The sequence below is a fragment of the Esox lucius genome, chromosome 19 (genome assembly GCF_011004845.1).
Source record: "Esox lucius isolate fEsoLuc1 chromosome 19, fEsoLuc1.pri, whole genome shotgun sequence".
In the NCBI taxonomy this organism is placed as follows: domain Eukaryota; kingdom Metazoa; phylum Chordata; class Actinopteri; order Esociformes; family Esocidae; genus Esox; species Esox lucius.
Genome location: NC_047587.1, coordinates 12,083,900 through 12,110,982, shown reverse-complemented (window position 1 = coordinate 12,110,982; position 27,083 = coordinate 12,083,900). Strand labels below are relative to the sequence as shown.

Here is a 27,083-nt window from a genome sequence, read left to right as displayed (position 1 = left end):
TTGTAATGCTGAGGCGCTGAAGGACATTATTTGGGTTTCTTTATTCCTTTCCCACAGTACGAAAAGCACAACTTGACGTTCAGTGGTCTTACGTTTGAAGACTCTGGAATGTACCAGTGTATAGCGGAGAATCGCCATGGGGTCATCTATGCCAACGCAGAGCTGCGTGTTATCGGTGAGACCCTGATGTGGCCCAGTGCCAACATGAAAGTCTGATTACTTGTGACTGGATTTATGTCATTGACTTCTAGGCAGTGTTGCAACATATATAAACAAACACCAACAAAAACAGAGCATAGTCTAGTAAAAAGAAAATATAATCAGTGTCTCGATCCAAAACAATTTCAATCCTGGTAATTAAATCTGAACAGAAGTTTATTGACCTTTTTGAGGAGCAGTGTAATGAACCCCGAAGGCATGGAGTACAAGGCTCTGATTAACCCTGTTTTATTCCTGTCCCTAGCTTGTCCCCCTACATTTGAACACAACCCTGTGAGGAGGAACCTGGCTGCTAAGAATGGCCGGGTGGTCATAGAGTGTAGACCCAAAGCTGCTCCCAAACCCTCCCTCTCTTGGAGCAAGGGCACTGAACTTCTCTTCAACTCTACAAGGTCAGAAAGTGGGTGGGTCAAGGGCCCTAACTCATCAATGATTCCCATCAGATATGTTTTTAAGGGTCCTCAGACCTGGCCCGGGCTGTTTTAAGGGCCCTTGGAGTTAGTCCTGTCTGTTTTGAGGATCCCCAGAGTTAGTCCTGTCTGTTTTGAGATTTCTCTGAATGAGTCCTGTCTTATTTGAGGGTCAGTGAAGTTAGTCATGTCTGATCTGAGGGTCTTCAGAGTTAGTCCTGTCTTATCTGAGGGTCCTCAGAGTTAGTCCTGTCTGATTTGAGGGTCCACAGAGTTAGTCCTGTCTTATCTGAGAGTCCTCAGAGTTAGTCTTGTCTGATCTGAGGGTCCTCAGAGTTAGTCCTGTCTCATCTGAGGGTCCTCAGAGTTAGTCCTGTCTGATCAGAGGGTCCCCAGTGTTAGTCCTGTCTGATCTGAGGGTCCTCAGAGTTAGTCCTGTCTGATCTGAGGGTCCCCAGTGTTAGTCCTGTCAGATCTGAAGGTCCCCAGTGTTAATCCTGTCTGATCTGAGGGTCCTCAGAGGTTGTACTGTCTGATATATTAGGGGTGGTGTTGAGAACTCTCCTGTACATTTGTTCTTGTTCTGTACTTATGATAACAATCCTACCTGCAAATGTCTAATCTCATGTATTGATAATTTTCCATCCATCTTCTTCCGCTTATCCGGGGCCGGGTCGCGGGGGCAGCAGTCTAAGCAGGGATGCCCAGACTTCCCTCTCCCCAGACACTTCCTCTAGCTCTTCCGGGGGGACACCGAGGCGTTCCCAGGCCAGCCGGGAGACATAGTCCCTCCAGCGTGTCCTAGGTCTTCCCCGGGGTCTCCTCCCGGTGGGATGGGACCGGAACACCTTCCCAGGAAGGCGTTCCGGAGGCATCCGAAAAAGATGCCCAAGCCACCTCAGCTGACCCCTCTCGATGTGGAGGAGCAACGGCTCTACTCTGAGCTCCTCCCGGGTGACCGATCTCTAAGGGATCGCCCCCAGCCACCCTGCGGAGAAAACTCATTTCGGCCGCCTGTATCCGGGATCTTGTCCTTTCGGTCATGACCCAAAGCTCATGACCATAGGTGAGAGTAGGAACGTAGATTGACTGGTAAATCGAGAGCTTCGCCTTGCGGCTCAGCTCTTTCTTCACCACAACAGACCGATACATCGACTGCATTACTGCAGAAGCTGCACCGATCCGTCTGTCAATCTCCCGTTCCATCCTTCCCTCACTCGTGAACAAGACCCCTAGATACTTAAACTCCTCCACTTGAGGCAGGCACTCTCCACCAACCTGAAGTGGGCAAGCCACCCTTTTCCGACTGAGGACCATGGCCTCGGATTTGGAGGTACTGATTTTCATCCCCACCGCTTCACACTCGGCTGCAAACCGTCCCAGTGCATGCTGAAGGTCCTGGTTAGAAGGGGCCAACACGACAACATCATCTGCAAAGAGCATTGATAATTTTCTCTTACTAATTTTAAAGAAGAGTTTTTTTATTCTTCCCACGTTCAGGTCCTTTTGGTATAAGGTGATTTGTTTCTCAGAATCCAATAAGACCCTCCTCCGTCCTCCATCAATTCTGCAGGGTAATGTGGAAGTACTGTGTGTGTTTGTCACAGAGGGTTGCTCCACACTCTGCTTCCCTCTGCTGTCTGTCACTGGCTGACATTAAGCCTGCTCCGAGGCTCATCAGAGAGTGTACAGAGTCTGGCTGTAAGCCCCTGCCCTCGCCCCTCCGCTCATCTGCCACTCTGCTCCCCTACCCCCCCAGTGATTCAACGGGGCTAATCTGCCTTCACAAAGACCTTCAAATCCCCCCAGGGGTCCAACTGAGGGGTGGATGAACCCTACAGTTACAAGACCGCTCTCATCCATCTCCAACTAACTTGGAGACAATATCAACAGACAGAGGAATAAAGAGATCCTTCAGTGAGAGATGTCCACACATATAGAAGCTGTCCACTCAAGTTCTTGTGAATAAGCGTGGTATCGTTCAGTTTTGTTGTACAGGATTGGCTGCCCTGAATGTGTAGAACTCTGTTGGACAATCACGTATTGTGTCATCTTCAGGGTGTTCATCTGGGAAGACGGCAGCCTGGAGATCCTGAATGTGACGAGGGCAGATGAGGGACAATACACCTGCTTCGCTGAGAACGACCGGGGCAAAGCCAACAGTACCGGCTATCTCTCCATCACAGGCAAGCTCAACACACACACACACACACACCAAAGTGTGTCAGTCTTCTGTCACTAATCAATTAGTCTTCCAGGTCAGCGGAGACTGTGACACGGGGCAGTACGGGAGGTGACACGGGACAGTATGGGAGGTGACACAGTAAAGTACGGGAGGTGACATGGGACAGTACGGGAGGTGACACAGTAAAGTACGGGAGGTGACATGGGACAGTACGGGAGGTGACAAAGTAAAGTACGGGAGGTGACATGGGACAGTACGGGAGGTGACACAGTAAAGTACGGGAGGTGACACAGTAAAGTACGGGAGGTGACATGGGACAGTACGGGAGGTGACACAGGGCAGTACAGGAGGTGACACAGGACAGTACGGGAGGTGGGAAGGAAGGAATTAATGTATCAATGTGTGTGAGAATTCTGGGTTTTAATCAATATGGTGTGAGTTTTGAGAAGTGTGTTTATAATCTTGAGACAATGGTAATGTTAAGTTTTCCACTTTTCTCAAGCCTTAATTAGGCTCTGTAATGTTCTTCCAACTTCTACGCTGAAATAAACCTTGCCCTTTACTACCCTCTGCTGGTTACACGTGACATTTGCTACCGCTCGCTGCTCGAATCTGTCCCCAGTTTGACCCCCTCTTCAGTATTAGGCCTGAAACTGGGAATGATTATTTACAGTACAACAGCTTGCTGATTCTTGCTTATTCTTGTACTCCTGTCAGCAATAGGCTGCACTGTATTGCTAAAGCGGACACCTTTTGCCATCTATTCTCCCCAGAGGCCACTAAGATCACCTTGGCTCCGTCCAACACTGACGTGAAGGTTGGGGAGAGCACCAGCATGCAGTGCGCTGCATCACATGACTCCACACTGGACATCACGTTCGTCTGGACCCTGGATGGCCGCGCCATTGACTTTGACCGGGAGGGATCCCACTTCGAACGCAACCCGGTAAGAGATTAGAAAAGCAGAGTAGCAAACAGGTTTATATTCTGGGTCTGACTGAAATATTTGCTTGAATCCTGGGTTTCAAAAAATTTTCAAACCCATTTTCAAAATGTTCTGTATTTCTGGTATGCTTTGTATATTCTGGTATATGTAATATTCTGGTTTAACTCTGTAGCACTTACGTCTAAATCCATAATAGTCTGGTTTACAGTTTTTAATGAAACTGGGGTCATGTTGGCCTAATTAGCACAGCTGTGTTTTTTGTTTGCAAAACAGTCATTTCATATATAATCTATATCATATGAAAAAATTCTATATCATGAGAGATCCCGACTGCACCCCCTCTCATACTTCCACTTCTGAGAAACTCAATTTAACGCTCAAGATTGATGAACATTTACAGCCAGTGTCTGCCTGAAATATTAAGCTATATGTCTCTAGTATAGCTGTAATATTTTGGTATAACTCTGTCTGGGTAAAATTGATGGTCATGCATAGCTGTGGACAGGGCTTATTTTCCCTGCTGTAAAATTACAATATGCTCCAGTTCTCATGTTATTTATGTAGCATGTATCTTATTACAGTGAGTTAATAAAATGCTTCTAGTATATTCTCAAAGGGATTATTTAATATTCAGAAAATATATCTGTCATTACAAATAATAATTTGTTCTAAACTGACTCATTTGTTTAAATAAAGATTAAATGAAAAAATACCTTTTGGGCCTTGGCTTGCTTCATGCTCTAAGAGTGCTGTGTCCCATAACAAACAGTTAAAAGCTACTACAGCTATTTCACAGGCTACTGAAGTAAAATCTGTCTAGGAAATATCCCCACTGAGAATACTACCAAATCACTTTATTTTGCATTCTGCCAACAGTGCAGAACTGTTGATAGCCCCCAAAGTTCTAATATATATATTTTTAGATAATCCCCACTGGTTTCAACTCAAAGTCTGCAGTGGTGCTTGTGTAGCCAGCAGAACAGTATCCCTCCAGGAAGTGATAACCTTGGTTCTGTAGATAGTTTGTTTCTGACTAATTAGAAGAGAGTACAGGACATTTTTCCACAGTCATAACATCTTAGAGAAGAGAAACCTGCACATAGCTTTCTCTGGTATTACATATTCCTTTTTCTTTTATGTGCATATATATTTTCAGGCGTCTTATGAATCATTAGATAGAGACAGTAGGGAAAGAAAAAGGAGAGTGGTTTGCTGCACCAGAATCCATAGACCAGACTGCTGGACACCTTAGGCCAAACACATTCTCACTGATGCTTACTTATCCGTCTCTGGGATTCGTCAGCACTCCGTCACGTGCAATAATATTATAAAACGACCTGGGCGTGCCAATTCCTTGTAAATATTTCAAGTCACTGTATTCTTTCCAATTTACCTCCTAAATAATAGCTTGGATATGCGAGTGCATTTAGAATTTTGTATCACGGCATGCAGACAATGTACAGCAGTCCTGGGCATCGGTGCCTGTAGTGTGATACGTGAAGCGAGTGCCAGTTCTAACTGAAACGACCCGACTGTCGTCACCCTGTTGCTGCTGTGACCCCTACATGTGCCCTGTTTCCCCCGGTTCAGAGTGGAGGATCCAGTGGAGAACTGCTCATCAAGAACGCCCACCTGAACCACGCTGGACGTTACACCTGCACTGCCCAGACACCTGTGGACAACGTCACCGCAGCCGCCGACCTGGTTGTCAGAGGTACGCGCACGCGCACACGCACGTACACACGTACACACGTGCGCTTTGAGTGAAGTTGGGAGGAACGGTGGGGAGAGTGCTGGAAAGGGAGTGGGATATGAATAACGTTGAGACTCTTGTTGATCCTGTCGTTTGTCTTCGCCTGGGTCTGCACAGGGGTTCATTAAACAGAGATCTCATTCACCCACCGTGTGTGTGAGGGAAGAGGTGTTGCCCCCTGAAAATCGACCGCAGATGGAATGCCATGTTCCACTGGCCGGCTTAACCAGCCCCAATAAACGGTCAAAACAGACAGAGGTTCAGGAACTAGCCCCCAACATGTTATTATTCTTACTTTATTGGGCTCAAATACTTTGCCGAATAGTGTGTGTGTGTGTTTGTAAGAGGTTGTAAATCTTAGAAGAGAAATCAGACCATGGCCTTTTCAATATCTGATCTGTGAACTTGGTGGAAAAACCACAGTTGGAAGAAATGTCTTCTTAACCACAGGAGAGCAGGCCTATGTCATAGCCTCATACTGTGGCCTTTTAAACTCTAGTTATCTTGGAAAGGTCTCCAGGAGAGGTCAGCCACTTTTATTTTGCCTCCTTAAAGACTAGAGAATGAATGATCCTGTGTTTGGGTTCATTTGGTAGCCATATAATGGCTTTATCTTTCCTTGATTGTAATAGGTTTAGTTGCTGGTTAGTCTTCATCCTCAGAAGCTTAATATGTGTATGAAAAAACTCCTAAAGCCTTCATCTCTGTTATAATATGTGCGCTATAACCAACTTTCACTAATTGGACACATTTTGAATCAGAATCCCCTTTATTTGCTGAGTACGTGTACACATACCCAGCATGTGACTTGGCGGAAGGGCTCTGGCTGCTATAGAAAGCAAAGCATGGAGCGAATTTACAAACTCAAAAACACAAATAGGAGTTCAAAATATTCAGAAAAAAACAGAATTTTCCAGGGGGTGTACTTAACTTTGTCACATGACAATAAGTGGTGAGCATATAAGACAATGGCCTATGAGCAGTGAGTGTATTAAATAGTTGGAAGGGAAGGTATTAGGACATTGAGCTGAGGAGTGGTCTATTGTACGGTGATCCGGTGTGCAATGGTCCTCATCATCTGCTGGTGGTGGTGCTTTAAGAGCAGGTGCTGACAGACAGGCAGATGAATGGGCCCAGGGTATGACGAGGATCCCAAAGTACAGTGGAATCAAAACAAGGGAAATACCACGGAATGCAGGTGCCCCTAATGGACTGCCAACGCTCCCTGGAGAGGGGAAGGAGATGATGAAAGATGGCTATTCATCAAATCTGACAACCAGGAAGTAGATCTATTTCATGTCATTCAATCTTTTATTCGGCGATTTTGACTTTACCTCCGTGTTCTGAAGCTTATCCCACCATAGATCCTGACTATTAGGCAGCTTCACATCCTGACAGCCTGCTCCATCCAGTGTATTGTTTTCTCACAACAATTACAACAAGCCAGTTGGTGACCTATTTGTGCTAAATATGTAACTTATAAGATCCAGAGAACTTAGAGCTTCTTTATAGTGCAGAGCATTGGGAGCTCACGCACACACACACACACACACACACACAGTCTCACTCATTCTCCATCGATCTACAGTCTAAATGTTCTTTGGGCTGGATTCCGTGACAGACATGAAAGAGCAAATCCTTCTTAATATCTCGGGTCATCAGAGGCTCAAACTGTTGGTTGGAACAGAAGAGTATGGAGGACGGAGGGAGAGTGGATGAAGACAGTGGGGGGGGAGAGGGACGGGGAGGGCAGCAGTGGGCTAGAGGGAGAGCGTGTGGGGGAGGAGGGGAGAGACAGAGGGACAGGCTCTCACCCCAAGAGTCTGGGTTTTCTATTAGATATTCTTTCTTCTTTTCTCTACCAACACCATCAGTGGACAAAAAAGTTAGACCCCCATCTCATAGGTTCAGTTAATGTATAACAATGGCCCTCCTATAGACTGAAACTGATGTGGGTAAGTGAAGAACCCAAGTAGAATGCCCTGTTTTTGATGTGCCGTTTGAAATGGATTCATCAAACAGAATGGACTTCATTATTCAGGAAATGTGTCCAAGAAGTAGTCTTAAAAGGCAAACAGTCCTGCCAAGGCTACTCCCACAAGAATGAGATTGAAACATGAAACATTGATTTATCTTCTTGGTTTTGGTTTCATCTTGGTTTTGTCTTATGTGCTGTACACTGCATGCACAATTATTAGGCAAGTGAGTATTCTGATCATATTATTATTTCTATGCACATTTTCCAACTCCAAACCATATAAACCTGAATGCTCATTGGATTGAATCATGTTCAGGTGATATGTATTTGTGTAATGAGGGGGGGTGTGGCAACAGTGGATAACACCTTATATCAAGGTGTGCATAACTATTAGGCAGCTTCATGACCTCAGGTAAAATGGGCCAAAAAAGAGATTTAACTGGCACTGAAAAGTAATAAATTATAAAATGCCTTTCAGACGGAGGCAACACTCTTGAAATAAACTCATTTAGGCGTGACCACCGGACACTCAAACGTTTTGTTGCGAATAGTCAACTGGGGAGCAAAAATGGAGAAGAAAATATGCAAATTAACTGCAAAAGACTTGAGAAGAATTAAACGTGAAGCTACCAGGAACCCATTATCCTCCAGTGACATCATATTCCAGAACTGCAACCTACCTGGAGTGTCCAGAAGTACAAGGTGTCAAGTGCTCAGAGACATGCCCAAGGTCAAGAAGGCTGAAAGAAGACCACCACTGAAACAGCACGGTTTATAATTAGGTGTAGCCTGGCCCGGGGGCGTGAAGGTGACCAGAAGGCTTGATACTGTCCACCCTTGCTGTCTTGCCAGGTGGGCTCTTGTCGCCACTTGCCCTCCCTCCAATGCCTTTTGGGGGAAGAGTCACTGGCTTGTTGTTGTCTCTCTGTTGCGCACTTGTGCAATTGGGCTGTACTCTGCTGGCAAAACTCAGCCCTCATTCAGGGTGGTTGCGGTTGGTGGGTGTCCCTTTGGTTGATGCCTGGGTGGATTGAGTTCATGCCTGTTTGGCCCTGTCCGGGGCCTCCCCCGGGTAGGGCCACATTGTCACCGGACCCCCCCGTCTCAGTTCCAAGGTGTTACACTGCTATACTATTGTGCTGGGGGATTGGGTCAGTTCTCCTTCCCCACTAAGTTCTCCTTCTCCAGTATAAATCGTTGTTGATATGAGGAATGCATTTTCGGAATTTTCCCAGTCTCCTCCCATTTTAAACTTTAGGAGGACATGAGGTCCTGGTCCACACTTGCGGAGAACCTGGTTTGGGGGGCCCGTTGCTGTCCCTGTCCTTGTCCATCTGGTCATACTTCTGACCTAGTCTAAATTTAAATAGACTCTAGATTTAGTCCACATGCATTTATTAATTATTCCAATTGGACTCTTAATATCTCACCCGGCACAGCCAGAAGAGGACTGGTCACCCTTCTGAGCCTGGGTCCTCTCTAGGTTTCTTCCTAAAATTCGGCCTTCTTAGGGTTTTTTTTCTAGCCACTGAAATTCTACACTACTGTTGTTAGCTCCTTGGGGTTTAAGGCCGGGTGTTTCTGTAAAAGCACTTTGTGACAACTGCTGTTGTAAAAAGGGCTTCATAAATACATTTGATTGATAAGATTCACATGTTGAAGCGTATACACTGAAAAAAAGAAATACCTGATGACATATTTTTCAAAGGTTTGGACAGATGAAATGAGAGTGACTCTTGATGGACCAGATGGATGGGCCCGTGGCTGGATCATTAATGGACAGGGCACCACTTCAAGTCAGGCACCAGCAAGGTGGAGGAGGGGTACTGGTTTGGGCTGCTATCATTAAGGATGAGGTAGTTGGACCTTTTTGGGTTAAAAAGGTCCTACTCAACTCCCATACTTACTGCCAGTTTCTGGAAGATACTTTCTTCAAGTAGTGGTACAGGAAGAAGTCCTCAGCATTCAAGCAGGACAATGCTCCATCACATGCATCCAAGTACTCCACTGTTGGCTAGCAAGCAAGGGCCTCAAAGATGCCCGAATAATGACCTGGCTTCAGCGAAAGTTAATGATCTGTGGTTGCTCCTTCAGTGAAAGTTGATCGTGAACAGATCAAGAAACCGACAGACTGCATGGATGTAAGGATCATGGCAGTTATTGAGAAGAAGGGTGGTTATATCGGTCATTAAATATGTTATTACATTTTCATTTTGTGTTACTTATTTGTTGCACTTACTCTAAAAATGTTGAATTAACAAGTGAGTTGGAGAAATTATTTTTATAATTTAGTTGCCTAATAATTCTGCACACTTATGTATTCCCCTGAGAAAGATTTAAAAAAAAAAATCCTTTGTTAAACAATCAGTTTGAGGTTCAATTATGTTTTGGATTGACTGAGAGCATTGTGTTTGTTCAACAATAAAATATATCTGGAGGAATACAATTTGCCTAATAATATGTATGTAGCATTTTGCTGTTGGTAGTATTGTACTGTGTGTAGTGTGGTGCTGTGTGGGTTGTGTTGTGTGTAGCATTGTGCTCTGGGCAGTATTGTGTTGTGTGCAGTATTGCGTTTTATGTAGTATTGTGATGTGTGTAGTATTGTGCTGTGTGTAAAGTGTTCCTGTGTGTAGTATTGTGCTGTATGTAACATTTTCCTGTGTGTGGTATTGTGCTATTTGTAGTCATGTTGTGTTGTTATTTTTATATGTTCACAAATGCCTCTCTCCATCCTGTCCTCTCACTTCCTCACACATCCAACATCTCATATTCCTTCTACCCCCCCCCTCCCTCCCCCATCTCCCCTCCTCCAGGTCCCCCAGGTCCTTCAGGAGGGGTACGGGTGGATGACATTAAGGAGAAGAGTGTACGTCTTACCTGGAGCAGGGGGACCGACAACCACAGCCCGATCTCAAGATACACTGTCCAGTTCAGAGACTTTTTCTCCCAGGAGGACTGGAGGGACGCCACGACATGTGAGTTAGATGAATACATCCACACATATTTAGACTGGTTAGATGAATACATCCACACATATTTAGACTGGTTAGATAAATACATCCACACATATTTAGACTGGTTAGATAAATACATCCACACATATTTAGACTGGTTAGATAAATACATCCACACATATTTAGACTGGTTAGATAAATACATCCACACATATTTAGACTGGTTAGATAAATACATCCACACATATTTAGACTGGTTAGATGAATACATCCACACATATTTAGACTGGTTAGATGAATACATCCACACATATTTAGACTGGTTAGATAAATACATCCACACATATTTAGACTGGTTAGATGAATACATCCACACATATTTAGACTGGTTAGATGAATACATCCACACATATTTAGACTGGTTAGATAAATACATCCACACATATTTAGACTGGTTAGATAAATACATCCACACATATTTAGACTGGTTAGATAAATACATCCACACATATTTAGACTGGTTAGATGAATACATCCACACATATTTAGACTGGTTAGATGAATACATCCACACATATTTAGACTGGTTAGATAAATACATCCACACATATTTAGACTGGTTAGATGAATACATCCACACATATTTAGACTGGTTAGATGAATACATCCACACATATTTAGACTGGTTAGATAAATACATCCACACATATTTAGACTGGTTAGATAAATACATCCACACATATTTAGACTGGTTAGATAAATACATCCACACATATTTAGACTGGTTAGATAAATACATCCACACATATTTAGACTGGTTAGATAAATACATCCACACATATTTAGACTGGTTAGATAAATACATCCACACATATTTAGACTGGTTAGATAAATACATCCACACATATTTAGACTGGTTAGATAAATACATCCACACATATTTAGACTGGTTAGATAAATACATCCACACATATTTAGACTGGTTAGATAAATACATCCACACATATTTAGACTGGTTAGATAAATACATCCACACATATTTAGACTGGTTAGATAAATACATCCACACATATTTAGACTGGTTAGATAAATACATCCACACATATTTAGACTGGTTAGATGAATACATCCACACATATTTAGACTGGTTAGATAAATACATCCACACATATTTAGACTGGTTAGATGAATACATCCACACATATTTAGACTGGTTAGATGAATACATCCACACATATTTAGACTGGTTAGATAAATACATCCACACATATTTAGACTGGTTAGATGAATACATCCACACATATTTAGACTGGTTAGATAAATACATCCACACATATTTAGACTGGTTTGATGAATACATCCACACATATTTAGACTGGTTAGATAAATACATCCACACATATTTAGACTGGTTAGATAAATACATCCACACATATTTAGACTGGTTAGATAAATACATCCACACATATTTAGACTGGTTAGATGAATACATCCACACATATTTAGACTGGTTAGATGAATACATCCACACATATTTACACTGGTTAGATGAATACATCCACACATATTTAGACTGGTTAGATGAATACATCCACACATATTTAGACTGGTTAGATAAATACATCCACACATATTTAGACTGGTTAGATAAATACATCCACACATATTTAGACTGGTTAGATGAATACATCCACACATATTTAGACTGGTTAGATGAATACATCCACACATATTTAGACTGGTTAGATAAATACATCCACACATATTTAGACTGGTTAGATGAATACATCCACACATATTTAGACTGGTTAGATAAATACATCCACACATATTTAGACTGGTTAGATGAATACATCCACACATATTTAGACTGGTTAGATGAATACATCCACACATATTTAGACTGGTTAGATGAATACATCCACACATATTTAGACTGGTTAGATAAATACATCCACACATATTTAGACTGGTTAGATAAATACATCCACACATATTTAGACTGGTTAGATGAATACATCCACACATATTTAGACTGGTTAGATGAATACATCCACACATATTTAGACTGGTTAGATAAATACATCCACACATATTTAGACTGGTTAGATAAATACATCCACACATATTTAGACTGGTTAGATAAATACATCCACACATATTTAGACTGGTTAGATAAATACATCCACACATATTTAGACTGGTTAGATAAATACATCCACACATATTTAGACTGGTTAGATAAATACATCCACACATATTTAGACTGGTTAGATAAATACATCCACACATATTTAGACTGGTTAGATAAATACATCCACACATATTTAGACTGGTTAGATAAATACATCCACACATATTTAGACTGGTTAGATAAATACATCCACACATATTTAGACTGGTTAGATAAATACATCCACACATATTTAGACTGGTCAAATACACAACCTGAACACCAAAGTCCCACGCTGTCTGCTGTGTTGCATACTGTGTGTTTCTTGTCTGATGTTGTCTTTGTAGCCCCGGCAGATGTGGAAGGCAATGCTGAGACGGCCACTGTGCTGGACCTGTTTCCCTGGACTGAATATGAGTTCAGGGTGATTGCCACCAACACTCTGGGTACAGGGGAACCCAGCAGCCCTTCTCCCAAAGTCACCACCTTGGAAGCAGGTAAGGGTAGAGGACGTGGTTATGAGCCACCATCGTGTCATGATAATCCCTGACATTTTTACTGTCTAGGCTATAGACAGTAAGTATCGAGTATTGGGTATTTGTTTTTATGTTATTGTACTTTCATATATCTTTCTTTGTAGAGCACGTTGAATTGCTTCGATATATGAATTGTGCTATATAAACAAACGTGCTTGCTATAACATTAAACAAGATGGCCTGAAGTGACCCCTCTAGAAACAACCTGCTTGAAGGCATCTCAATAAATGACGTTGGCAGTTTGTTGAGCAGTAAAGAGTTGCAGACTTACCGCCCCCACAGTGTGGCACTGGTTCCATTGGAACTTGAAGGTATTTGACTTGGCAGCACCAGTGACACTGATATTGTGTTTGCGAAGCCCCCCACGCTGTGTCAGAATGTCGGGACGGTGTTTGGTTTGGCAGTGCACAGTGGGATCACCCGCTTCACCAAAGCCTCGGATTCTGCCTTTTAGATCAGAACCAGTAGGTTATGTGGACAAAGGAGGCTTGGTGAAACTGGCCTGTGAATGAGATGTATTTTCCTCCCCAGTTCCCGTGGTGGCGCCTTCGGACATTGGCGGCGGTGGGGGCACCAGCAGGGAGCTGACCATCAAGTGGACGGTACTTCTTTATTTCTTTCTCTCTTGGAGTGATCTGTTGACCGCAAACTCAGGCTTTCTCCAGAATCTGATCTGAATTCCGGCAGCCAGGCAGTAGCAAACCAAACGGAGGATTGATTTCAAATGAACAAACAGCACATGAAAAATGCATTTAGTTTGAGACATCTTTCTCTGATAGGTCTCATAGGGAGAGGAGAGGAAGCATCACGCCCCAATACCAGCAGGGTTTGAGAGACGCAGACGGGAAAGATCGTGTGTAATTGTCTTAAATCTCCCAAAACACAATCACCAGCAGATAATCGGCAACACCATCAGTGATCGATGCCAAGTCTTAGCTGGACTCTGTGTGCACTGCCCCCTTTGACAAATTCCTCGAGTGCTCCTGGCTAGATTGCCTTTTCTTTCCTCAAGCCTGGCAGCATCATTCCTATAATCGTTTGTCGATGTGATGAGCCTTTTGTTAAAGGTTAGCTCTGTTGGTGAGTTTGGCGTGTTGTGTGCGTGTTTTGTCGTGAGTCATGCCTGACGCATGTCTCAGGCCATAGTGTGGTCTGATGGGATCTAGACCAAGCTGTGAGATGTGTGGAGAGAGACCGCTCTGATGAAATCTTTGTAATAAACACTCTTTCAGAGACACAGTCATCATGTCATAGCTAAAATAACCTGAAAAACATGTAATATGACAAACCTTACTTTGGGTCTGGCCAGACAGCCTCATCATCACTCAGCACCAATCTGTCATTATTTATTTCTAACGCGTTGTTCCCCACTCCTCCAGCCTGTTCAGCCACAGTACTACTACGGCCGTAACTTTGGCTACATAATCGCCTTCAAGCCCAAAAATGACCTTGAGTGGATGAAGGTGACTGTGGCCGACCCCCAGGCCAGACACTACGTACACAAGGACCCATCCATCCCCCCCTCCACAGAGTTCCTGGTGAAAGTCAAGGCCTTCAACATCAAGGGAGAGGGACCCTACAGTCTTACGGCTGTCATCTACTCGGCGCAGGATGGTAACCACAGATGTAGGATGAAATGTTAATCGCAACCACTGTGTGGGAGGAACCTGTAGTTTAGGGGCTGGAGCCTAGTTAACCTTACAGCCTGTTCATCGCTGAAAATGACAATGTGCTGTCAGTCTTACTAGCCCTGAAAAAATAAGGGTACGTTTTAATAAAAACTCAATTCAGTAGTACAGAGGGAGGAAAGATGTGTAACCCTGTTTCAAAATATTTTGGGACACTGTGTAAAATTTCAAGAAAAACAGAATGCAAATCATATAAACCCTATATTCTATAGAAAATAGTGCAAAGACACCGTATCAAATGTTTAAACTGAGAAATTCTATTGTTACTTGAAAAATATATGCCCACTTTGAATTTGATGCCAGACACACATTTCAAAAATGCTGGGACAGGGACAATAAAAGACTGGAAAAGTTGTTTAATGTTAGGTGGAACATCTCACAACTAATTAGGTTAAATGGCAACAGGTCAGTAAAATAATTGGGTATTAAAAAGAGTGTCCCACTGTGAGTCTTGTGAAAGACTGCGCTGACAAATAGCGTCCATCCACAAATGCAAAGAAGAAACCGTATATAAACAAGATCCAGAAACGCCACCGCCTTCTCTTGACCCGAGCTCATTTAAGATGTACTAAGGCAAAGTGGAAAACTGTCCTGTGGTCTGACAAATCAAAATTAGAAATTCCTTTTGGGAGTCATGGACGCTGCGTCCTCCCGACTAAAGAGGAGAGGGACCATCTGTCTTGTTATCAGTGCACAGTTCAAAAGCCAGTAACCGTGATGGTATGGGGGTGCATTAGTGCACTTGGCATGTGTGACTCGCACATCTGTGTATGCACCATTAACGCTGAACAACAGTTTTTGGAGCAACATATCCTGCCAACTTCTTTTTCAGGGTAGGCCTTGCTTATTTCAGCAGGACAATGCCAAACACATTATGCATGTATTACAACAGCATGCAGTAAAAGAGTCTGGGTGTTAAACCAGCCTGCCTGCAGTCCAGACCCATCACCCACTGAAAACATTTGGCGCATTATGAAATGGGAAATACAAAAAAGGAGACCCAGAACTGTTGAGCAGTAGAAATCCCATATCAAGCAAGAATGGGAATACATTTCACTTTCAAAACTACAGCAGTTGGTCTCATCAGTTCCCAAACAAAAAAGAGGTGATGCAGCACGGTGGAAAACATGCCCCTGTCCCCTGTGCTGTTGTCATATTTTTGTCGTCAATTAAATATAGGGATAAGTGATTTGCATCATTGCATTCTGTTTTTATTTGCATTTCACGCCGTGTCACAAACAGGGTTGTATTTAGGAAAGCCACGCCTTCCTCTGCTCTTTCAAGCCACCACAGCCAATTACTTTTCTTCACACAGACATTTTGACGCTATGTCTTATGATCACAGGGACGTAGCCTCCATACTCTCTCCATCCATCTTTCCCTCTCTCCCTAACCTCCATCCATCCCTCCCTCCATCTATCCATCCCTCCCTCCATCCATCCCTCCCTCTCTCCCTCCATCCATCCCTCCATCTCCCTCCATCCATCCATCCCTCCATCTCTCCCTCCCTCCCTCCATCTCTCCCTCCATCCATCCCTTCATCCCTCCCTCCATCTCTCCATCCCTCCATCATCCCTCCATCTATCCCTCCCTCCATCTCTCCCTCCCTCCATCCATCCCTCCATCTATCCCTCCCTCCCTCCATCTCTCCATCCCTCCCTCCCTCCATCTCTCCCTCCCTCCATCCATCCCTCCATCTATCCCTCCCTCCCTCCATCTCTCCATCCCTCCCTCCCTCCCTCCATACTCTCCCTCCATCCCTCTGCCCCTAGACTCCATATTATTCATCCGTTCTTTCTTCCCTCTGTACTCAGCCCTCATCAGATTGGGATTATCCTGTAGCACGGAAGCAGAAAGCTTATAATTCACCCCAGAGATGCCAAGCATTTAGTCCACTTATAAACTTATTAACTTCTGTTAACAGACAATCAAGATAACCACGGGAAACCCAGGGTTGTGGAGTGATGCTCTGTTGCTCAGTGGTCCGGCTTTTTTGGAGTGTATTAGAGGGGGAAAGCATTAGGTTTGAGCCGCCCCTGATGACTCGCGTGGGAAGGTTTCTTGGTTTGGTGCCCAGTGCTGGAATTTCAGAGGAAGTTTCTTTCTCAGCACAGAGACCCTGAGAGCGCCATGCATGGTTTCACAGAGAAAGGTGTGTGTGGTAGAGAGCAGAAGTGATTTGGGGAGACGTTGTTTTGTTCCTGGGGGAGGGATTAATGTCTGTTGACAAAGACTGGGAACAGGGTGAGTCTTGGTACCGAGACAACATTAGTTTTTATTGTTAACTGACTGGGAACACATTGTTATTTACGGCTACGACCTGGGGAAAAGTTACATGGAGGATAAGCGGGGTGGGATACATTTGAAAGCCGGGGATGATTTGCTGACCGTAATGATACATGAAGGTTGGAGGTATATCCAGGCCGCTACGTCAACACACCTATTCTTATGGGATCTCCAGTCACCACAGAAAGTCAGAGTAACCATTTAATGTTCTTATCGAAAGACTGTACTCCGCACGGGGCAGTGTCCCCTAATTACTCCCCTGGCACTCTCCGCAGGAGAGTGCCCCCTAATGACCCTTCCTCAAAAAAAGTGACATAAAATCACAGAGAAGACAGGTACTACAGGTGGGCATATGGAGAACATACATCCACAGGTTCTCTCCACTCCCTGTCACTGTCTGTCTTGATGAATGTCGTGACTTGTGTAATGTCTTGACTGACACCAACTATGTGTTCCCCTAGTGCCATCTGAAGTCCCCGTCAGCGTGGAGGCGAAGGCACTGTCAGCCTCTGAGGCCATAGTGTGGTGGCTTCCTGTCACCCAGCATGCTGTTGATGGGTACCAGGTCAGTACTTCCTGTGTCCACGAGCAGAAACACTTTTTAAGACGAAGCGACCTGAACACAGCTGAACCAATAAGTGAACCCTTTGGTTCCAGGTAGTGGCGTCGGGTTGGGGGAAAAGGCGGTACTAAGTATGTAGGGCCCTAAAGTGTAGAGGGGCCCTCGAAAATCCTTGAATCTTGAATAAAGAGGGGAGGTGCCCTCAGAGACCGCCTAGGTACAGGGCCCAGAATTTTGAGCTACACCCTTGGTTCCAGGTAAAATCCTTTGTGGTCCCGGAACACTTTGGGGTTCAGTGTAGAATCCTCTGCGGAATGAAGCCGAAAGGGTTTTACTTAAAAAAAACCTACAGAGACAGCCACAAAACCCTTTCCTTGTCTGTCCTTCTCCCTATTTTTCTCATCTGGAACCCCCTTCTCCATCTCCTGTCCAGATTCGGTTCTGGAGGAATGCAGAGGACAGCGAGGCGTCAAGTCAGAAGGTGGTGGTGTCCAGTAGAGAGAACCAGACCAAACTGGAGAACATGAAGCCGGGCTCCCAGTACCTCATAGAGGTCAGGGCCTTCAACGCTGCCGGGTTTGGGCCCCCCAGCCAACACGTCCAGATCCACACCAAGAAAGCCCGTATGTCGTCTGTTCACAACTCCCAGGGCCGGTTCACTAAGACTAACTCTAAACAAATATTGAATGCAGTTTCTCTATGATAAGTATGTAGTTAGTGGAGGACTGGGCTTGGTTGGAGAAATTGGCCCTCAGACATTCTGTCCAATTGTTTATGTGATCCTAATACTGTCTGTTCATGTCTCCTGTTTATCACCAGCTCCCAGCCGACCTCCTAAAATCATCGGTAAAAAGCTGAAAGGCACATCAGTGAATATTGCCTGGGAACATGTGGAACCTTTGGCCAACGAGTCAACAATAGATGGCTACAAGGTGGACATTTTTTACTTGGGAACAGTTTTACATGGGAACAGTTTTTTGGGAGAACTGTTTTTCATGGGAGCAGTTTTTCATGGGAACAGCTTTACATGGGAGCAGTTTTACATGGGAACAGTTTTACATGGGAGCCATTTCACATGGAAACAGTTTTATATGGGAGCCATTTCACATGGGAGCAATTTTACATGGGAGCTGTTTTACATGGGAACAGTTTTAAATGGGAGCCATTTCACATGGGAATAGTTTTATATTAGAGCAATTTCACATAGGAGCAGTTTTACATGGGAGACGTATTACAGGAGAGCCATTTTACATAGGAGCCATTTGACATGGGAGCAGTTTTACATCTGAAAGTAGTTTTATAAGGGAATAGTTTTACATGGGAACAGCTTTACATGGGAGCAGTTTTACATGGGAACAGTTTTACATGGGAGCCATTTCACATGGAAACAGTTTTATATGGGAGCCATTTCACATGGGAGCAATTTTACATGGGAGCTGTTTTACATGGGAACAGTTTTAAATGGGAGCCATTTCACATGGGAACAGTTTTATATTAGAGCAATTTCACATAGGAGCAGTTTTACATGGGAGACGTATTACAGGAGAGCCATTTTACATAGGAGCCATTTGACATGGGAGCAGTTTTACATCTGAAAGTAGTTTTATAAGGGAATAGTTTTACATGGGAACAGTTTTTAACATGGGAACAGTTTTTACGTGGGACATTTCCTGCATCCCCCACAATACGCACACCAGAGGAAACACATGTACTAAAGACACCGCATTTGTGACACAACTGAGCTAGAAAGGCTGCAATGCTGAAAGCGTAACTCTACTTTTTGTATTTCACTGTTGCGCCCACAGTAACTCGGAGCCGCAGCTCCTTGACTTGGTACTGACCGTACCACATGAATGGATCTAATGGGTCGTCTGTCGGGTCTGTTTTTCTACACAGGTCCTGTACAGGCAAGCCGGCTACTCCACCGGGGTCCTGTACACCACTGACAAGCGGTTCATAGACCTCCCTATTCACAAGAAAGGGGACTACGTGGTGGAGGTCAGGGCTCACAGCAAGGGTGGAGACGGGGCCGTGGCCCAAATACGCATCTCAGGTAACACATCAATCGCACCAAATAAAGGCACCATGCAGCTGTTCCGGTCAGGGTCCTGTGTTTCTCTGTTGCTAGAGCATGGTGTTTTATAACACAAAACTATGTTATGCACTTGTTACAGTAACTGGCTCGAAATTACTTCAAATTCAACTGACATTATGACTCGGGAATGGAGGCTAATGGTTAAGAGGTGGTGTAGACCAAGTAACCAGCTGCTGGCATTATTAATGGAGTACTGTAATCCATCAGAAGTCGAACCCCATATTTGGAGTGGTAGTTAGATATCACGGTGCCATGCGATGCAGCTGAGGAGATCACCTTAAAAGGCCCTTCCATTTGTCAAACCCACTGCTCCATAATCCCCAGCTCTGATTCCCAGGGGTCCGTGAAATCAAGCTGTCAGCCGGGTCTGGCATCCCTGATAACAGACACCCAGGAGGAGGTTTCCCTCTTCACCGCTCCGTCTACTCTTCTGTCTCTCCCCCACGTCGCCACCCCTCCCCACCCCCCACCCCCTCACCCAGCCAGCCATGCTATCAGTCAGTGGGTCAATCGGTCAGGGGATAAGGTATGTGGTCAATCAGCAGGCCTAAGTCGTGGACCACAGACTAAAATCTTTCCAGGCGTCTTATCCCCCCAGAATAAAACGCACTAAGAACACATCGGCGACAGCTCCTGTCCATGGGCTGATTGACACTGACAAACCATTGGTTCTGGCCACTGCCATCTTTGAAACGGAAATAATCCTGCTGTTTTATGACAGAGAGCACGGCCCAAAGAGTGAATGGTAGGCTACCAAATGTAAACCCGTCCCCATAGTGACCCGTTCGACAATGCCTTCTCCATTCGACCGGCATATAAATAGCCTGTATATATTATGTATGATATGTGAGTTTTCCCAAGAGAACTCCCCAAGTCGTCAGCCAGTAATTGACTAGTAAACTCCCAAAACATTTTCAATTAAATCACTAACTTATGAGATAACAGGTCAGTGCGTATCACATGGGGGCACATATGCTGTAAATGGTTAAAACATGGCTGCCACAAAATCACATAGGACCACTAAGGAAAGGCGTGCACTCTTAATATATGCTGAACAAGAAATTTGCTCTCCACCACCTGCTCAAACCCAACTTTGGGGGGTAAAGGTAATGTTGTAGTATTTCATGAAACGAAACCCATGGAAACAACGGAACGATTAGGTTAAAAACAACGTCCGTCTGTGTCGTTTCAGGTGGAGCCGTGGAGGTTGCCCAGTCGCTCAGTCTGGCCTCCCTGCTCCTGCTGAGTCTGTCCTGCCTGGCCCTCTGAATGTAACGCCGCCTGTCTGCACTGCCCACTCCAGTGGAACAAACTGTCAGGTTGACGCCAGTCTTTGACTCAACTTTTGCTTCCACAATCTTTGGTTTCCAAAGGCCCGTATTTCCTTGTACGCGAAATGGGGCTTTGTTTGTGGGGAAAAAAGACACACAGTGAAATTCAGACAAAGGACTAAGAAGACACCTGGGATCTCTCTTGTTTATTATCTACAATATATTTTAAAGGTGCGTCAAAGGGAGGTCTTTCAAATGTTTCAACATGCCTTACGTGTAAACCATTTCACTTCTCTTTCACAATGCCATGACTTTGCTCATAACCAGGCGTGTGTAGCTACAGCACGGAGACCAAGTTTTGTAAGGGAACTGTTTCAAAAGGATTGGGATTCAGGCCTTTTTAGTTCATTTCTGAAGGTGCGGTAGCTTCCGTTTATGTATGACATGTCGAGTAACTGTTACAACGCTGCATTCCATACTATAATCTGAGCAGGTTATATAGTTGTGAAGGATAAGTGTACACGTTTATGAAGTTGTCTTTGTGTATTTTAATTGCATTTCAGTGGCTTTTTCTTTTTGCTTTTCACAAGAAGCACAACCTCCCCTCACAGAGATACAGTCAAATCAAATCTCTACTCATGGTCCCTGGCATACTCAGAGTTTTATCATCAAACATCATGAAAACGCAGTTTGTCATGCTAATATACAGTAATATATGCAATCATTTATTTTGCTATGTAGGCCTAATGTGTACTGTACATATACTGTTAAAGCTATGACTTTTTTTTAGAAGAAAAATAAGTATTCCGAAACAACATGCCTCTTAACATGCTCTAAATTACTAGGATACTTATTTACAGCTGTTTGCATGCAGACATTGTTATTTGAGAGGAGAGAAAAAAAAAATGGTTTTGGATAATCTCTTTCGGACTTGGAGTGATGCGTGCATATTTAACACATCTATGTTTGTAAATGTATTGAATATCTAGAAACAAGAAATGAGCCTGAAAACACGTCACACTTAGCGGTTAATAGCGTTACGTAGGCAACAAGTGTCAGTGGTTTACTTGGTTTGCATCGTCGGGCAACCAAACTGTGTTGTGACCATCGCTTTGCTGTGACAGGACCAATGTTGTACAAGTGCCCAATTGGAGGAACAATGTAAACTGAGTTTTAAGTCATATAAATCTTCATGATTCTAGAATGGGTGTTTTCCATTCTGTTTTTCTGTTCCAAGGATTCTTTCTATGTCCCGCGAGAGAGTACACTGAGCACAAAACGGTATGGTTAGGCCGTCCGTGACAGGCCATACATGCTGGCGCTTTGTACAAGTGTTGCCATTTTGTTAAATCTTTTGATGTCTCCCCACACTTCATGGTTTAACATTTTTGTATTTTGTATATATCTTTTTTTTTTATCAATGTGTCTCAACATGAGTGTCACTATTAATAGTGATGCAGTCACTCTCACGCAGTTCAGTAACCGTGCAATGTCTGTCTGAAGCTTTATTGGCTTTTTATATCTAACACAACCTACCTAGCTCCTATAGCGGTCTGGCTGTTATTGTGTATCGTGGTCTGTCAACTGGTGCAAGAACAAACATAACATAAAACAAACTATCAATATTTCTGAGAAGAAAGTATTAACCCAAAGCCCATACAATTTAGTCCTAATATTTTGGAAACACACCTTTTTTTAGGCAACATAGTTACAACATTATGTAGAGTATATAGTAACCCATGTATTAACAATTTGCTTCGTTTTCTTTACTGATTTGTGATTAATACATGCTGTCATTATGACCTGCCACTGGGTCAACAGAAGAGGTTTATAATTATAATTTCAGCCAAACATGTGAAAATTAGTGCGTGTGAACGTTTTTGTTTAGGTGTCCAGTGTGACTGAGTGATGCTAGCCATGCTTCAACTGTCTCTGGTCCAGGATGTTATGTGTGTCTTGCTAACACTAGACTCTGGTAGCTACCTGGACCAGAGCTATGTTTCTACATACATTGAGACTATATCAACAAATCATCCACCACAAAGTGCTTTTCCCAAAAAGTTTTCCCTCATGCGACAAATCATTGAAAGAGTTGCCAAATGCATGAATGCCTTGAACGTATTTGATATTTGGAAGGAAACGGTTGCTGGGGAAATGGTTGCTATAACTACATCCTCTAATGTGCATGACATTGGTAATGAATGGCATAGGCCTGTACTGTAAAGAAATTCCATTAATACTTTGCAAATGACAACGTAAAAGTCATACTGTACATATCCATACATAGATTCAGGCAATTTCCTAATAGCTTCATACGATGTCAACTGCCTTTGTGATAAATAATAACATCCCTTTATGTCAGAAACAGTGTAAAATGTATATATACTGTACTGTACATTCTATAGATAATCCTAACATGTGCATTAGTTGTCTCATTCAGCCAGTCATTTTTAGGGGAGTTTAATTGGGGATAAGGATGTTATTTTTTACAAAATTACAGAATTGTCCATGGCTTTCCAAAATTGTCCATGGCTTTCCAAAAATCCTCCAACTAACTTTACATTTTTGAGATATTTCTGGAATTTGTCAAATGGGGAAAAGGTTAAAAAAAAAATACAGAAAGACATAACTAAACCATATAGAGAATGATAGATAAAGCAACCCTGTTTAATATCTGTTATGGTTCTGTAAGTGCTTGGGCAGCACTATTGGTGCAAGTTCATTATCATGGATAGGCCCAGGGGTATTATGGAGGGTGGGGCACATGCGCAGTCTGTGTTTCAGAAGTTAGTAAGCCAATATAGCTGCCTTGTCTCAGTGCTGTCTCTTGTGGCAGTGAGCTCAGTGAAGGCAGAAGGCTGGAGTGTGCGTTCCTTTCGGCGCATAAGGATTCCGATGTAGTCCACCTGGTAGAGCAGCGTAATAAAAGCGGGACAGCATTGGATGTGCATTTTAACAATGACTGTCCCAAGTCCATCGGGCGTTGCTGCCCCTCCTGAGGAAAAAAATATAGAGGAAAGCAATGATGCAGAAAATAATTTGTCAGTTTAATTCTTCATGATTGGCTGTTTCTATTTAACCAGTTAAATAGAGAAGTTGACCACACTGAAGAGGTGGAAGCCCTCTTGGGTTCTGCACATGATGAAACCGCCTTTTGGCCACCGGATGCCTCTGTCATTCTCTGTAAGGGATCTTACCCATTCAGTGTGTTCAACACCGGTCACTCCTTCCGTGACACACTTCGCCATAAGACGAAGGTTGGGGTGTGATGACATCACCATGGTGAACGATGCGCCTGTGATTGGGCTGTGTCCCACGTAGCGCTATAGACCTGTTCATTATTGACTGCATTTGAAGATTCACATGTGTTGGGAGGGAGGGGTGAAACTGGACTCTGATTTGCTGGACTTGGAAGGAACAATAAAAGTGTAGTTAACTATTCCTTCATGGTGACTTGTCTCATTTCTATGATATTGTGTTGAATGTTTGTAGACCTATTAACAGGTCAAATTATGTGTTGAAATAGTGAAAGACAAGCGATGACAGGTCAGTCCTAAATGTTTTCCATTGTTAAGGAAAACTTAGCAGACTCTGATTGGAGAAGATACCATTAAAGTAGGCTTGCCTCACCTTAGGTCTCCAAGTGCCGAATGTTTTGTAGAATGACAAAGTGCAGGATGTAAACTTAAACAATTAAACACAAATGCCTAGTCATATTGAAACAGCTCACAGTGGCATTGTGCATTTGCGTTGGCTGATGCCAGTGGGAATCCTAATGAAATAGCAAACACTATCTCTTTTCCACAGCTAAAAATAGACGTACTAATCACAAGGCAATTGCACATTCGGTAAACAGGAAGGCCAATGAAAATACATAGACCGGTCTTTCAGTCAGTGTATGCAGATACATCTAGCCAGAGATCAACTTTGGAAAGCCCTGGACAACAGGTAATCAGAGGTTCTCCCATCTGTATCTTGAGGGCTTCTGCTCTACTAAGCACGGATATACATATCTTTGTTTTAATCTTTAGTAGGGTATTTTCCTACATAGGGCCATTCACTTTACGTGCTGTGTGGGTCTTAACCACACCACTAACAATGTGTGAACTGGTGACTGCACACAACCTAAATGGACGTCTAATGGAAGACACTTTTCCATAGCCTCTTACAGTGGTGAGATCATACACACACTTTGCGAATTGAACCCGGGACCCTGCTCTCACAAACACCTCACTCAGGCCAGCAACGCTACACGGGACCAATGTGCTGACTGCTGCCCAATCCGCTAGGCTTAATTTATGTTTTGGTGCCCAGAGTGGGAGTGGTTACGCGTCTGCTGCCAATGCTGCTCATCAGTGAACATCAGGACTAAGCCTGAAAAATATCTTTCAAGCTCCGTTGCCGTGTCATCAAACCCCTGTAAGGTATACCTGGAATGCCGCATCCCATCAACCATCTCAAGTTGTGGTAAATCAGTGGGGTACCCGGGGGGTCAGGGTACTGGAGTATGTGCCTTGAGTGCCAGGTCAATGCTAGGCCTTGATAAATAATCCTTTAGATAGCTGGCTATACTAACTAAAATGTATCATTATTTTCTGCTGACGTGGCTAATGAGATGACTGTCTGTGAGTGACATAACAAGGGAAAAACTGCTAATGCACTGATTTACTTTGAAATTGTACTTGATGTATTCCATTGTCCCACATCAGATAGCATAATGACTCAAACTGGACTGATGGCCTTGTATCTCATGAAGAGTAATAGGATAGCTTTTAAGTAGTTCAGTCACTTACAGCTGTCATAACATTAGAAAATATTGCCCAGGCAACATCATCTGCTCACCCATTTTTGCTTCAAACAAGCTGTTCATAATTTTGTTTGGAAGGAAAGCCTTAGTCCATTATTTTACATGTAGCCAAGGGGTTTCTGTGGGTCAACTAGCGTTATTTCTTAAGACAGACAATGTGCACACAAAATGTATAGTGTACATTTTGTAGGTGTCTGACTACAAAATAATTTTTCATTACATTGTTTTGTTTTCTTTGAGCAAGAGGGGATGAATGAGTCAGTTGGAAGATTGTGTGGACATGATGATACAAGGACCACATTAATCTTCCCTGTCAGAGAGACTGTGTGCAGATGAAAATCAGAGACAGTGTCACCACTGTTATTCACTGTAGATAACATTTTCTCAAAATAGTATTTATTTTAGTACCAGAAAAAGAGATAGCAGTCTTAGTTTTGTTTTCCAATTCGAAGGCAATATTGATTTCAGAGAACAAAGTGAAAAGTTATTTGTTTTGGTTGCTAACATCCTTTGAAGTGATATTTCCAACTGTCAGATTCACAGAACAGCTTGTGGCCTACTGACTAGAAAGACCAAATACCTAAAGGCATATGTGTGATGTAAAACAATCATCAACTGTCTCATTAGAAAGTTGATCTAACTTTGAATTTGATGTAAATTGAAGAAAGATTTTTTGACACGTTATGTTTTTGTATGGTTTAATTAGCACTACTCTTCTCTTTCTCAGTGGGCAGTCTGTATGGTCTGGGATCACAATATATTGCAAGACATTATCTGTAACACCAGACAGTGTAATAGGCTCAGGCTGCATAGATGATGCATTAACATCTAATTATGTCAGAGACAAATGTTCTAGTTGTGTCATATAGTCTAGAAACTCTACTATGTTTCTTTTTCTCCAAATAGGTGGAAACATTCCAGGGCAAAAAATTTTATCTTAGTAAATCTCCACCTGTCATGTTCTCCTTTACTCTCCCTCCCTCTCTGTCTCTCGCTGGCATGTTAGACAACACAACACACTGCAGGAGTGATGTCACCTTGTGTACTGTATGTGTACTCCATACAAACAGACTAGAAACACACTATTAGGCTGCAGATATGTGATGCTCTCTCTCTATTGCTTTCTGTCTCTTCCTCTTGCTCTCTTCACTCTGCCTCCACTTTGTCATGCAGAGTTAGACAATTACACACTGAATCTGAACACAGGGCTGTAGGAG

General features: G+C 43.3%; 1 protein-coding gene across 3 annotated transcripts in view; it reads left to right on the top strand.

Annotated features, from left to right (window-relative positions):
• LOC105018287 (contactin-1a) overlaps positions 1-24,501 on the top strand; it is a 93,237-nt gene extending 68,736 nt beyond the window's left edge. For 2 of the 3 annotated variants that reach the window (XM_010883590.5, XM_010883591.5), the window contains exons 12-25: positions 58-175; positions 464-611; positions 2,688-2,815; positions 3,588-3,760; positions 5,351-5,474; positions 10,308-10,469; positions 12,969-13,118; positions 13,689-13,759; positions 14,537-14,783; positions 17,593-17,696; positions 18,127-18,316; positions 18,513-18,625; positions 19,590-19,746; positions 20,981-24,501. In XM_010883590.5, the coding sequence (XP_010881892.1) occupies positions 58-175; positions 464-611; positions 2,688-2,815; positions 3,588-3,760; positions 5,351-5,474; positions 10,308-10,469; positions 12,969-13,118; positions 13,689-13,759; positions 14,537-14,783; positions 17,593-17,696; positions 18,127-18,316; positions 18,513-18,625; positions 19,590-19,746; positions 20,981-21,057 (1,962 nt within the window). In that variant the 3' untranslated portion in view covers positions 21,058-24,501. The remainder of the gene's footprint in view (positions 1-57; positions 176-463; positions 612-2,687; positions 2,816-3,587; positions 3,761-5,350; positions 5,475-10,307; positions 10,470-12,968; positions 13,119-13,688; positions 13,760-14,536; positions 14,784-17,592; positions 17,697-18,126; positions 18,317-18,512; positions 18,626-19,589; positions 19,747-20,980) is intronic. The other variant, XM_010883592.5, reaches the window with a different exon arrangement.
• The last annotated feature ends 2,582 nt before the right edge of the window (positions 24,502-27,083 follow it).